General features: G+C 44.4%; 1 protein-coding gene across 1 annotated transcript in view; it reads right to left on the minus strand.

Annotated features, from left to right (window-relative positions):
- The window catches only part of COL24A1 (collagen type XXIV alpha 1 chain), a 115634-nt gene that overhangs the window by 99736 nt on the left and 2831 nt on the right, over window positions 1-13067 (minus strand). Inside the window, exons 2-4 of the mRNA XM_026038019.1 lie at window positions 12534-12624; window positions 9579-9643; window positions 2376-3664 (exon numbers count right to left, since the gene is read on the minus strand). Of these exons, the coding sequence (XP_025893804.1) occupies window positions 2376-3664; window positions 9579-9643; window positions 12534-12624 (1445 nt within the window). The remainder of the gene's footprint in view (window positions 1-2375; window positions 3665-9578; window positions 9644-12533; window positions 12625-13067) is intronic.

The following is a 13067-nucleotide window of genomic DNA, read 5'->3' on the forward strand; positions in this document are numbered from 1 at the left end:
AAGAAACAGGTGTGTTTTCCATAAAGGAGCCTCAGAGAGTAGCAATGGGTGAATCCCACAGCTRCAGGATCATGCAACACATGGGGCCTAATTACACATGGCTACAATCAGTGCCAGTAGATGATTAAAAGCTAAAATGAAGCCGAGGAGTCTGAAAACCACAAAAGCTAGTTATTGCCTGTCACTTCCAGGAGAAAAAAATGTAGGTATATATATACATATTTTTTTCCCTGTGTTGAATCTTGAAAGAAGGTTCAAACCAACCACAACATAATGAAAGGAAGAGGAGAAAGATAGATGGACAGAAACAGCTCTCATGCCTCATCAGGGTTTTTGTTGCAAGGAAACTTGGTGGGTTGCTCACTACCACTTTTTTTAGGCTCTGCACTGAGGAGACTTTGTGGGTGTTCACAGATTGAAATGATAAGGCAACACAGATATGACCTGCATTATCACTCCAGGAGGGCGTGAGGCTAGGAAAGCAAATCAGGAGCTCTCTCCTCATGCCCGAGGCCAGCAACAGCAGCACATGCTGTGTTACACAGCACCACCGTGCAAAGTTGTTAACAAAAATCTAGTGTGGAAATAGAGGCCTTTTCCCTCTTTGGCATCCAGTTTCTCTCTGAGGATAGAAACCATTAGCTTTGCTGGGGTCAGCGGGTGCTACAAGCCCCTCCAGCTGCCCTAGAGCCCAGGAAGGTCTAGACAGGCTCCTGACTGCCACCAGCCTCCTCTATGACCTTGCACAAGCTACTAAAACCTAATTCAGCAAAACAGCACAAATGCAACACATCCCCTGCCCGGGACCCACATCCCCTGCCCGGGGTGGCCGYACACACCTCCCTAGAGGAGACGACCCTCCGCATCGCCAGCCTGCCAGGCAGCGCCCTCCCCTTCCTTGCCCCTCTTTCCTGTAATTTCCTGTGTGCTTTGAACTCTCCAAATCACCTTTGTCATTGTACATATAGTGCCCACATCTAGCAAAAACCAAATTTTTTGCTTAGTGTTTCTTTGGAACACGAACAAGAATACAGTAACAGCAACGTTTCTGTGCCCTGGGAGAGGGAATGGATTCAGGTTTCTTGGCAGTAACTCACTGAAATCAAGATGTACAATTTTTAAACTAGCTGGCAGAAATCAAAGCTTTCCATTATTCAATGCCCTAAGCCTTAAAATAATTAAGATTAACAACACAAGTGATGGCAGTTAAGTATGAAGTGATATGCTCATATACATATTGTCAGAGGGGGCAAAAAAAAAAACAGAAAAAAAAAGGAAAAATTGGTATTGCATTCAGAAAAGATTAAGCAAAAGTACTCCTGGATTAATTTGAATTATCTTTAACACATTTTCAATCCCTTAGCATCTGGATCTTGTTTAAAGTAGAAATGGAACTTTTAAATAGGCTTTCTTTTAGCTGCTGATGACCAACCTTTAGAAAAAAATATTTCAGTGCTGACAGAATAAGAAATTTATGCACATATTCAAACATGTACTAGGAACTACTTAACACATATCAAATTACTTTCCAGTAATAACCATACACACAAAATAAAAAATGAAAAAAAAAAAGAAGTGGAATTATCTACTCCATGCTATGGTTTACAAATTTAACCAAACACTCAAGCATTTACTATCATATTTCTCAGGCTAAGAGGGAACTCTTGTTCTCTCTTGCCTGTAATTTCATATAGACTTCATTTCTACATATTAGAAAGTTTCTGATCATTGTACACAAAGGGAAATGAGCTTCTCTAAAAGCACTACTAAGCATTTGCAATTTTTCCAGAGATCTCTTACCCTGATAACTGAAAAATGTTGCTGACTAGTGTAACAATGGTCTCCATCCATCATTCTACATGCAGGTTTTCATAACCCTGCAAATTCGAGTTAGGAATAGCTTTCCTGTTCTAGAGCCACTTGTGCTCTCTTCTGCAATTATGAATTTTAAGAGCATTGCTCAATTGAGAGAAGTACGTCATCCTGCCAACAGTCCATTCATTCTTTGCATGGATCAGTCTCTACTTTCAGTACTGTATAAATTTATCCTGTAATTTTATTAAGTGAGCAGTCTCCATAATTAGCAGTTACAAGCCTCTGGCTGCTTTTCAAATTTTAAGGAAAAAAGTCTGGATTGCCTACCACTTCACCAGAATTGAATGCCTTTGAACCATGCCAGCAAATAACAAAAATACATAACACATGCCAAAATCGCATGCTGGAAAGAGAGAGACTTAGGGCAGACAAAGAYGTGTAGGGTACAATCAGGAGGAGCTGCAGTCACAGCTCCAGCATGCTCTGCAAGGTTTATTTCAAAGCCTCTACTAAATGCATGTTGCTGCTTTGTAACAGAAAGGGTAGAAAAGATAACTTACAGGAGGTCCAGTTTCCCCCTTTGGACCTCTGATATTTCCCATTTCAAACATTTTGCCAAGATCTTCATAGTCATAAGCATAATTAGCAATATCAATTTCATAACTGATTTCAGTGGGATAAGTCTCCTCAGCACCAAAGGCACCTTCTTCCTCCCAGGGACCGAGCTGATGACCCCACAACGGGTCAGCAGTAGCGCTGGAGAGGGTTGTATTTACGACTTGCTGCTTTTCAGTCAGTTTACCTAAATGCTGCTTTGCTTGACCCTTTCCCATTCCTTTGTTGGGTTTTACAAGGGAGGTCAGAGGAGGCTCACTTTTTCGGCCTGTGTTTTCCACGGTATTAACTGAAGTATTTGGATACAACACTGTCTTTTTTGGGTGGATGTTTTGGTCTTTGCTAAGCTCCTGGTGCAGCAGAGGTGGACTGATGCTCTCCTGCAGCTCCAATTCAGGCCAAGTTTCCAGTAGCAAAGGTTTGGCTGCCCCAAACCGTGTTGCAGACACATTTCTTGACTCCAAGTACTCCGACAGAGAGTGAATCCGAGCAACATCCGTAACAGGAGCATTTGATGTTTCTTTCCTTTTACCTTCAGACATTTTTTTCTCATCATTCTTCTTCCTCAAAAGCATATCCAGCCCATTGGATGCATGTTGAGCTCCTGGCAGAGATCGATAGGTTTCTGCCTGGCGACACTGCTGCCTCACATATTTACAATAGTTTGCAGAGGCTGCTGCAGAGGGAATGATATCAAGCTGACATATAACTCCTTGGAAGCTGATGGAGCGAGAATTCATCCTTCCCAGGGTAAACAAACCATCCAGGTCAAACGCCTGCACTTCCGAGAGCGCCTCCTTACTGTAGTATTTCCTTCCACACTCGGCAAACATGGAGACAGCCTTGTCCCTGACGCCGATGGCAAACGAATGCCACCGCTCATTATGAACGCTGTAGTCAAAATACACAGGCTGCTTCCCTCCCGTGTGCACCGCTACTTTCCTTGGCAGCAACTGGACACCAAACTGCAGTCTATTTTTGCTCCTAATACTGAAAAGAAAAGCATTATTTATGCTGTAGGAGTACAACCCAAGCACCAGGGTGAAGTGCCGCCCCAGAGGCACGGGTACCACTTGGGCGAGGGGCGCCTCGATGTGGGCCTCCCCAGTCAGCACCACTCCCGGCGCGGCCAGGCGCACACCCTGCGGCAGCGGACACGGTGTCGAGGGCGCTGCCCGCTCCGCCGGCGGTCGAGCATCTTTCGTGAGGCCCAGCTGGTGAAGGATGTCTATCGCTGTGGAAAGAAATAAAGGCATGTTGTTTCCACTTGTAAAATTCATTGCAACCGGATTAGAAGTTAATTGCCATGTTCAGAGCCATAGGAACATACACACACACAGCTCCTGAAGAAACGCGCGCTCCCTAGAASGTGTGCACTGCCCACGGCAAAGCCACCCGGCCCCTGCTGCAGGTGCACCAGGCTTCCCGTAAACCAAACGCAAGAGTAATTGCAGTCAGCTTTCCTGAGGGGGAAAATAATTTCCATATTAAAACAAACAAAAATGCCCTTTTTCCCTAGCAGGACCCTGCCTCAGTGCCACTTCATGGGGCAGCAGGGCCCTGGAGCAGGACTCTTGTGGCTGGGGGGCTGCAGAGGCGAGAATGGCCGCCCTCCCATCAGGACCCTGCTCTGCAAGGGGGTTGTTTTTGCAGCAGGATCACCCCTGATTGCACATACACGTGCCAGGAGCCAGTCAGACCAGAGGAAAACAAATCCATGCAAGAGGAGGAAGAGGGAGACTCTTTCAGAGCCAACCCCTYCTCTTCCTCCTGCTGCTCCACAGGGGCCGCGGATGGGGTCAATGTCACCACGGGGTGAAGGAGGAGAGGCCACCCCCTTGAGCGGGCTGTGAAAGGCAGACTGGACATCRTACAGCTTTTGTACATGGCACAGAAGCATAGCATGAGAGCTTCSCCTCTCCCCTCCAACTGGAGGGGGTCTGAGCTTCAGTGAACTACATATATTGAAAGCGGCCTGTAGTATATTTAACACTTGCACTGATGTACTAACCCTGACTGGAAGAAGACTAGCACTTTCCATAGCATTTAGCTAAGGGCACTCTTTCCTATGCAGTTGGAGAGTATATTAAGTAAAGCTAATAAACGATATAACAAGAGCTGGGAGTGACTGATAGAAGTTAGYAGATTCCCTGCCAAATAAATGAAGAAAGTATCTGAAACAAATGGATGTTCACTATTTTAGTGGAAAAAAGGTTTCCTTTCCCAGTCCTCCCTTTCTCTGTTTATTGAATGTATTCATAGCAAGCTGGAAGAATAGCCAGATGTTGGCTTAGCTTCTACAGTAAATTATGGAAAGAGCCCGAGATTTCCTTGAGAGTGGTTTGAAAATTGGAACCAAAAGCATCAACCTGAATGCACTGCACATCTTGAAAATTAATTACACACCTTGTAGTGTTTCTAGTCATGTTAAAGATTTGCAGACATGCCAGGATTGCCCTGGCAGGTAGCCAGCACACAGAGAGGCATGGAGAAAGCCTTTTTTTTTTTTTTTTTCCTCCACACAAACTCATCCCTGAGCCAATTTCTCAAGATGTCCTGCCTTGGAGCAATTAATTTACAAAGGCTGCATTTTAATCTGTCAAATTGATAACAGAGGTTAGGTTATAGCACAGCCTCGAAGCCTAATGCATCCGGTAATGAAGGCKCGCGCTTTCCGAGGACCTGCGTCCCGCCCGCTCCATACGTGGTTACGGTGGKGAGAGCTGTGCGTGCGTTACCCTTCCCAGGCTACCAAGAAGCAAATCCCTGCGCTTGGGGGGACGCGAGAGGCTGCTCCAGCACCGCTCTGTGCACCAGCTGACAGAGCCAGGCAGCTGAGCAGAGGAAAATAAAGTAAAACACTACTATGGAAGCTGCTCATCGAATGTAAGCCTGTAACAAAATGGAGCATTTTGGAGCATGGAAGTCTAGACAGGCTTCCAGGTATTTGTATTTAAAAGCAGCAGCGCACACRTGATCTTTCCAACATCCAAAACAGAAAGCATCTCAGACTGGCTTAAAAGAGTTCATTTTGAAATGATGTTCTGGAGCATTGTTCCTAAACTTCAGGCTTTAAGTAAAATTGCCAAAGTTTAGGCCGTTATGGTTTGAAAAGGGAACATCGTCTAGAAGCTATGGGGAAAAAAAGGAAAAGCATTCAAAAACACTATGAGAAACCAAATAGATTCTCCGCAGCCTGTGGTGGATTGCTATGAATAGTAACAGGTCTCAAGAAGGCTGAACATAATGAAATGTTGYATGGAAAACAGCAGCAAAAGACTAAGCACCAACTAATTACTCCTTGCTGACTTGTTGCCCATTAACCCACCTTCAAGCCAAAAGTCCGTTCCAAACTTTTTTGGCCGGTCATTTCATTTCTGGTCCAATATACATATAGATACACTTTYTTAAGCTTTCAGAAGCTCTTGGCAGTACACAGGGCTTTGGGAGCTTGCAACCCTCTTAACTCTCCCCCCAGCATGAGAACCACAATTTGCTTTATCTATCAGGAGCTATTGTGCAGATATTGATAAATAAAGAAAACCATCTGTCTCCACTTACTGTTCACTCAAACTGTTAGTCGCCCAAACTGCAAAAYTGAAACAGTATTTGAAGGGGGTGGGGTGTCAAGTGCTTTCTCTTTCTGCCTTCCACAATATCTCTAAAAAACTCAGCAAGTTCTTCCACTACAAGGGGAGGGAATAGCCAAGATGGGCTGTGGTAAAACCTTCAATCCATTTGCCGGTCCCCAAGACAATGCCCAAAAGGAAGATGGGGAAGAAACGTGTTCTTCAGTAAGTGTATCAGTACTCACTGGCCTTCAGCTTGCTTATACTCCACGTGGTGGATGTTATCTTACACCTCAGGTACTAAGTCTCTTCAGTGGGCCGCTGACAAAACAGTGTCTGCAGCATCAGCACCCTTCAACATCAGTCTTTTTCACTCACAAGGGCTGAAAGAAAACCAGTATAGATCACTGGTGCTTACACCTACCGCAGGCACCTTTAGCTGGAAGCAGCTTGTGCAGAAACACGTGCTCAGCCCCGCAAGGCAGGCAAGCAATGCTCCACCCGGGCAGCAGCACCGTCTCCCTGGGGCAGGGACACGCTGCCCTGCACTGCCGCAGTATCCAGCAACAGCCCTTTGCTCCTTCTGCAGCGCTTCTCTGTTAAATTCCTTTTCACATCTCCCTGCACTCACAGCTTCTCTGAAAGCTTGATATTCAGTGGCCTCTCTCCATTTTGGCTATTCTGCTATAAATATTTCTCACTTTCCCTGGACTGGTAGGAGCAAGAGAATGGCCAGGGTCATTCATCAGTCAGCCCTACTGTCAGTGGAGGACACAGGCAGCGGGATGCCCATGGGCAAAGCTGGGCAGCACCTGGGGAAACGGGGCTGCAACTGATGCTCCCCTGGACACCAGGAAAGCAGTTAGCGTGAGAAGGCCCATGCCTAGCAAAACATTTTTTTTTCTCTAGCAAAAAAAAAAAAAAAAAATAAGGCATAGCTCCTCAGCTAAAACATGCACAAGTTGTCTCGTTAGCTCAGGAGGGAAGGAATATTAATTATGATAGCTAGCATCTGTGTATTTGGCAGAATGTGCTCTATTTTTTTTCTCCTTCTTCAAAATTTAAGTGCCAAGAAAGCTTTAAAAACAGGGCAGCACCTGGGGAAACGGGGCTGCAACTGACTCCCAAAAGAACACAAGAAAAAAAAAAAGAGTGAGAAGGCCCATGCCTAGCAAAACATTTTTTTTTCTCTAGCAAAAAAAAAAAAAAAAAAATAAGGCATAGCTCCTCAGCTAAAACATGCACAAGTTGTCTCGTTAGCTCAGGAGGGAAGGAATATTAATTATGATAGCTAGCATCTGTGTATTTGGCAGAATGTGCTCTATTTTTTTTCTCCTTCTTCAAAATTTAAGTGCCAAGAAAGCTTTAAAAACACCCTAAGCATCAACACATTCCTAGCGGGCAGTATCCTGTTCCTGGACAGACTCCAAGCAATGTGAAGGGAGTACTGCTACCGCTGGCTCTGTTAGGTGCAGAGGCTGGAGGAAGACTTGAGTTGTTTTGACTCTGTACTTATTTTTAAGAGCTTCCTTTTCTGAATGACTTCTTARTTTTTGAGAAAACTGGTTCCTTCCCTTGTACTTCTTTCCCCAATGATTTTGAAATCTACTGGTCATTTGCAAGATTTTCTAACTAGAGATTTTTGACCGAGTTTTGGCAGGTGCACTTGTTYAATCACTTTTTCATGAGCCACTATTTTTGGATCCTCTAAAGCAGGAGGCTTTACAGGCGAACCACATTGTCTTTACATTGKTTTCCAAAGCAAATAAGTCATATTGTCTGCATGGAGCACAGTCCCACCATTTTTAGGATCCCTAGCTACTTTCCACCAAAACTGATATAAGAGCACAGTGTCAGACACCGACACAGACAACCAAACTGAGAGATATAAAATGCTTAGATATGAAGCTGTCTTGGAGTGATGTTCTCAGAATTACTTTTTGCAGCCTTGTTTACACACTCAGCAAATAAAACTGCATGTGRGCAGACAGAAAGTTGTTTTGAGACTCGGTATATCATTTTGATCCCAATCAAGCACTTGAAAAGAATCTAAACAGTGCATGGGATGTGTGCATGGGCGTGCGTTTCCGCTCAGTAAGGCTTCTGATGTGGCTATTTGGGACTGCTGTTGAGTAAGAGCAGTAATAGAAGCAGGAAACCTCCTTCACCAGCTGACAACAGGAGGAAAAAAGAAAAAAAAAAAGTCAAATTAAACATGTTGTGTCTGTTACTTAAGCAAAGACTAGACTGGGCATCAGAGCTGGGAGGAGGCGATGCATTCCCAAACACACTGCAGCAGAAAGATGCTGTTTCCTTTGCCCTGTGTTTTTGGAGGCTTTACCCTATTTCTACAACACATACATGTGCTCTTCCGCTGGACACATATGCTGTAACAAGTGCTGAGCATCTCAGCTGAGGGGTCAATAAGCTCCAAGCTGCACTCGCTCCTGCAGGGACAGTGTCCTGCTCTGCACATCCCGCCTGCCCTCGTGAGCACAGTGCACAGAGTTGCCTGGCTCTGCAAAGGCTCCACGTTTCTCTCACCAGAATAGACTTCTCCAAAGTTTGACATTGATTTTAGGAATGACCATCTATCAACCCTACTGCAGTAGTGACCAAAAATCAATTGAGAGTCTTGCCAGGCAAACAGTAAACAACAAATGGAAATAAAATTTACAGGGGTAAAGGGAAAAAACACACCATCTCCCCATTCAAAATAAAGAGAAAACTACACCTCTTATTCAAGCAAGGAGTAAGATGGAAAAAGCACTGATGGGACTAATGATCACAGGATGCTGAGGAATGTCAATAGGGCTCTAGCAAAATGGAATCAGAAACGAGTCCTGTCTTAASCTTGCAATCCATCCGTTTGGACTCGCTTGAGAATTTGCACCTAGCACATTTATCAGCCAGGGACAAGCAGTTTCTTGCTTCACCTGTATGGCGAGGGGAAACGGAAGAAAAATTGACGCTGCCACTGTCCTGGGAGATTAAATGACACATCAACCTCCATGGGCTCGTGATGATAACATTCCACAACCATCCCTAACGTAAACAGCGCATGCAGCAGAGTAGTTACAGGTGGCAGACAATAAACAAGACATGACCCTATTTCCTCACCAACATCCACACGTGAATACGGAYCCAAATGAACGTACAATTTCCACTTTATGATGGCATCCATTAATGATGCCAGCCTAGACCAAGCCTTTATTCTACACAGTGGCTTGCCCCCCAAACCCCGAGAAGTGCARAGGTAACTTCGTCATAGCTTGCCACCCCCAACAACACCCACTTGCAGTGAAGACACAATCCAAGCCTTCTCACTGTACAAGACTTCTCTTTTATGAGGAGATTGTGTAAATATGTAAGTAATTTCATGGGCAGAAAGTCTGACTAATTTCAAAAGGTCATCTTTTCCAAACTGGTTAATTTAAACTTATGCTCCCATCACACTCTATCTGAATTTTAGTTAGTTACAATTAAGGAACTGAATGTAAGTTTGAGTAACAACAGCCATATGCTCATTTTACCTAGAAACAGATTATCCAAATGCTTTAGTTTAAGAAAGATTCTCACCTTGTTCAGGTAGTTGTGCAACACCCACAGCTATACATATTGCAGTAAAAAGGAGGAAGGTTTTCCTAAAAGGAGGAAAAAAGAAAAGGACATGTAAGAAAATATCTGAAATTTCGCAGCTGCAAGATTAAGCGTGCCCAGTTCAAAGGCCAAAATCACATCACTGATTTTAGCAAGCTGTGGACCCAAGCCATTAGGCCCTCGCATTGTAAAACTTTCCACTGATGCTGGGAAGGCATTTTATACAGAGACTAAGGATTACTTATATCCATATCCAATGGATATTCATATCCAATACATGCATTTACTGCATCCATTTGCAAATATTTTAGTGCAGCAATCTCCAAATAGAAATACTGCTATATATTAAAATTTTAAGCACTATTTCTTCTGTAAATAAAGAAACCAGAAAACAGATGACAAGTTATCATCCACAGAGACATTAGATACTTTTTTCCTGCAATGTAGCTATCATCAGCCTTATCACCATACTCTATCATTTCACCATAAATGAAAATATTATGACACACCTTTTTGGAAGGTGATATTAAAAGTATTAAAAATAACAACAATTTGACTTAAAAGCTCACGGTCAGATAGAAAGACCCAGTTTTGAAGTGTACTGCCAGGTCAGTGATTGAAACTAATATAAAGCAAATATGATTCCATATAGACCATGTGCTTGGAATCTGCTTTTAATGCAGGCATCCATAATGCTGGATCATTGGCTTCAGCAGAGGGAAAGAATTTGCTTTTACTGTGGTTAAAAACAGAATGCCTGCTATTTTTTAACTCTATTTTCATATTAACCAGATTAGCAGCTAATCACATACTCTTCTCGTGGACTTAATCCTTTAATAATGTAGAAATGCATTTTCTGTTGAGGTTGCACCATTGATCACCCAGACACAGAAACTGGTTTAAGGAGCAATGACAGCAACCTTCTTCTTAACCTTCAGTGTTAAGAAGAAACACTTCTGCAAGGTGATATTAATTACTCAACCATTCCAAGTTGCTACRAATCCCAGCTCCACAAGACATTTATTTCCAAGCACCAGGTTCAATGACACACACAACCTCATTGATTTTTCATAATATTAAACCCTAGACACACAGAAAGTGTTTGTCAGGCCATGCCAGGCAGCTCTTGAGTATCCAGGGTGGATAACAAACAACAACAACACCCCCACACACACATTTGGAAGCAATAAAGATGCAACTAGACACTTGTAGAACTGTTCAATTCAACCCTATTACACTATTAATTATGCTTGCATGCCGAAAACAAGGGCAGGAAGAAAAAAAAAAGCCACAATTTTGCATAAGGATGTACAGTCCAAACAGCAGTGGCAGGCAAGCTCTTTCCATTAAGCATTCATTCCAGGATCATTTTCATCTCTAAAGTCAAAGTATTAAGAAAAAAAAAACAAAAACCTTGTATTACTAGTGCTGCAGTGACAAGAAATTCTCCATAATTAAAGTAGTAATATTTAATGAAGATCTTATTGGTCTTTTCAAGAGCTCATACACCAGCTGTAGCTGCTCCCACCTGCCCCGGTGCAGCCCCTGCCGGGCTCTGCCCTCCGCTCCCGCCCCGGGCCACACACCTGGGATAGGTGCTGGGAGCAGACGGGGGCTTTGCAGACACGGACTGGAGATAATGGTGATAACAAGGTCCACGCACTGCATCCTGTGAGCCAAAACTTCAGAACCACTCTTTTTCAGTTGACTCTCATGGACACAAAATGCATTCTCAACTAAAATTAGTGTAAAACATCTTAACTGAACTGTAAAGCCAGGCTGGTGCAAGGAGCCTAGAGCACAAAATACGAAGGCAACTCAGCTCAACACCGCGACATCCCTGCACCCGGGCAGGCAGGGACAGGGCACGTGCCAGCCACCGCACAGCACTGCAGGGACAGAGGACACGGCCAGGGCCCTGGATTGCACCGATGTAACTGGATATATAGAAACATTAACCAGGAGGTAAAGACAAACGTCCGCCCTGCACGGCGCTCTCCAGCTAATGTCAAGAACAGATGATGATCAACTAAGGGAAAAAACAGACCAGAGACAAGCTTAGGGCAGCAGGTCCCCTACCGCGTGGGAAAAGTCATTTTTCCTCCTACCTCTTCCCTCAACAACAGGTCAAGTTTTTGCAAGCAAAGCTATGTACAACTCGAAATTTGTGCAAGGGAGCTCTCCATGGCAAGAGTTGAAAGACAAAACAAAAAAACAAAAACACACACAAAAAAAAAAAAGAGTTAAGTGAAGGAAGTGTACTCGTGCAAATGCACCTTCGTGCTGAAGACAGCTACACCTAAGTCAAAAGCCACCTAGGAGCCAGCTCGTGCTCTGCACTCCCACGCAGGCTCAAGCTCAGCCACCAGCAGTATCCCCTGGCCACGTCCTTTCCGCCCTGGTGTCCTCTCCCAGTTTCACGTGCACACACAAGCTGAGGGCAGCTACATAAAACCACATCAGGGAATGAACTATCAAGTGCACTTGAAGCTCCCTATCACTAAAAATAGCGCTTATCTTTCTGATAATCTTTAGCAYGCTGTGCTACAAGCCTCCTCCTATTGACTTAAATGTTTTCTCGGTTGCAAGAAATTGCCTGGTTTAAAACATTCTTAGGAAATGTTCTTATCCTTCTGTGAAGGCTTCTGCTTCTCAACACAGGCAAGCAACCAGATCACTCTCTCTTGTCAAATGTCCAGCACAAATCTACTTTTTTTTTTTTTTGACTAATTCCTCTGTGACGCTTCATGTAAAACACATAAGCAAAACCAGCTCTATTTGGAGCTATACAGATATATGACAAGTTTTGAAGCTATCTGGACAATAAATGCAGGTAAGCTGCATCTTTGCTACTGCACTACTCCACAACCCCTGGATTTGCTCCTCTATCAGCAACACCACTTGACAAAAAAATGAATAAATCCTTTAGCTCACACTTGATTAACCCCCTGGAGAAGCCTCCCAGACACGGGGATTAAGAACACGGATCTCCTGGGAAGGCTGCCCCCAGGTGCACATGTAGCAGCTGGGCACACTCAAGCACCCAGATTACAGAGCAGGTTCAGCTGGGCAGCACAAGCCTCTGTGTGGCCCATGCAGAGCTCCCAGCAAATGTAACCCAGCCACAGCCAGCCTAACAGGAATGCTTTAGAGGACAAGCATAACCTCTTTAATATGTCCTTACAACTAGGGGGAGAAAAGAAAAAAAAAAAAAAAAAAAAAAAAGGAAGAAAAAAAAGAAAGAGAGCACAAGCTTTGCTGCCTAGTATACTTTTACAGCCTACAGAGGAGCTCTGAGCTCTGCATTTGCGCCGCACCTCACCCTACGTTACGGACCCCGTGTCAGCGGCGGCAGCAGGTGACCCCGGGGCGCCTCCTCCGCCGCGCGGGTCCCCACGCGCAAGCACAGCCCCGCGCGCGGGTCCTGCCGCCCGCCAGCCCGGCGAGCCCCGCGGGGCTCCGCGCCCC

The sequence above is a fragment of the Nothoprocta perdicaria genome, unplaced genomic scaffold (assembly GCF_003342845.1).
Source record: "Nothoprocta perdicaria isolate Ctin4 unplaced genomic scaffold, notPer1 scaffold_20, whole genome shotgun sequence".
NCBI classification, from domain to species: domain Eukaryota; kingdom Metazoa; phylum Chordata; class Aves; order Tinamiformes; family Tinamidae; genus Nothoprocta; species Nothoprocta perdicaria.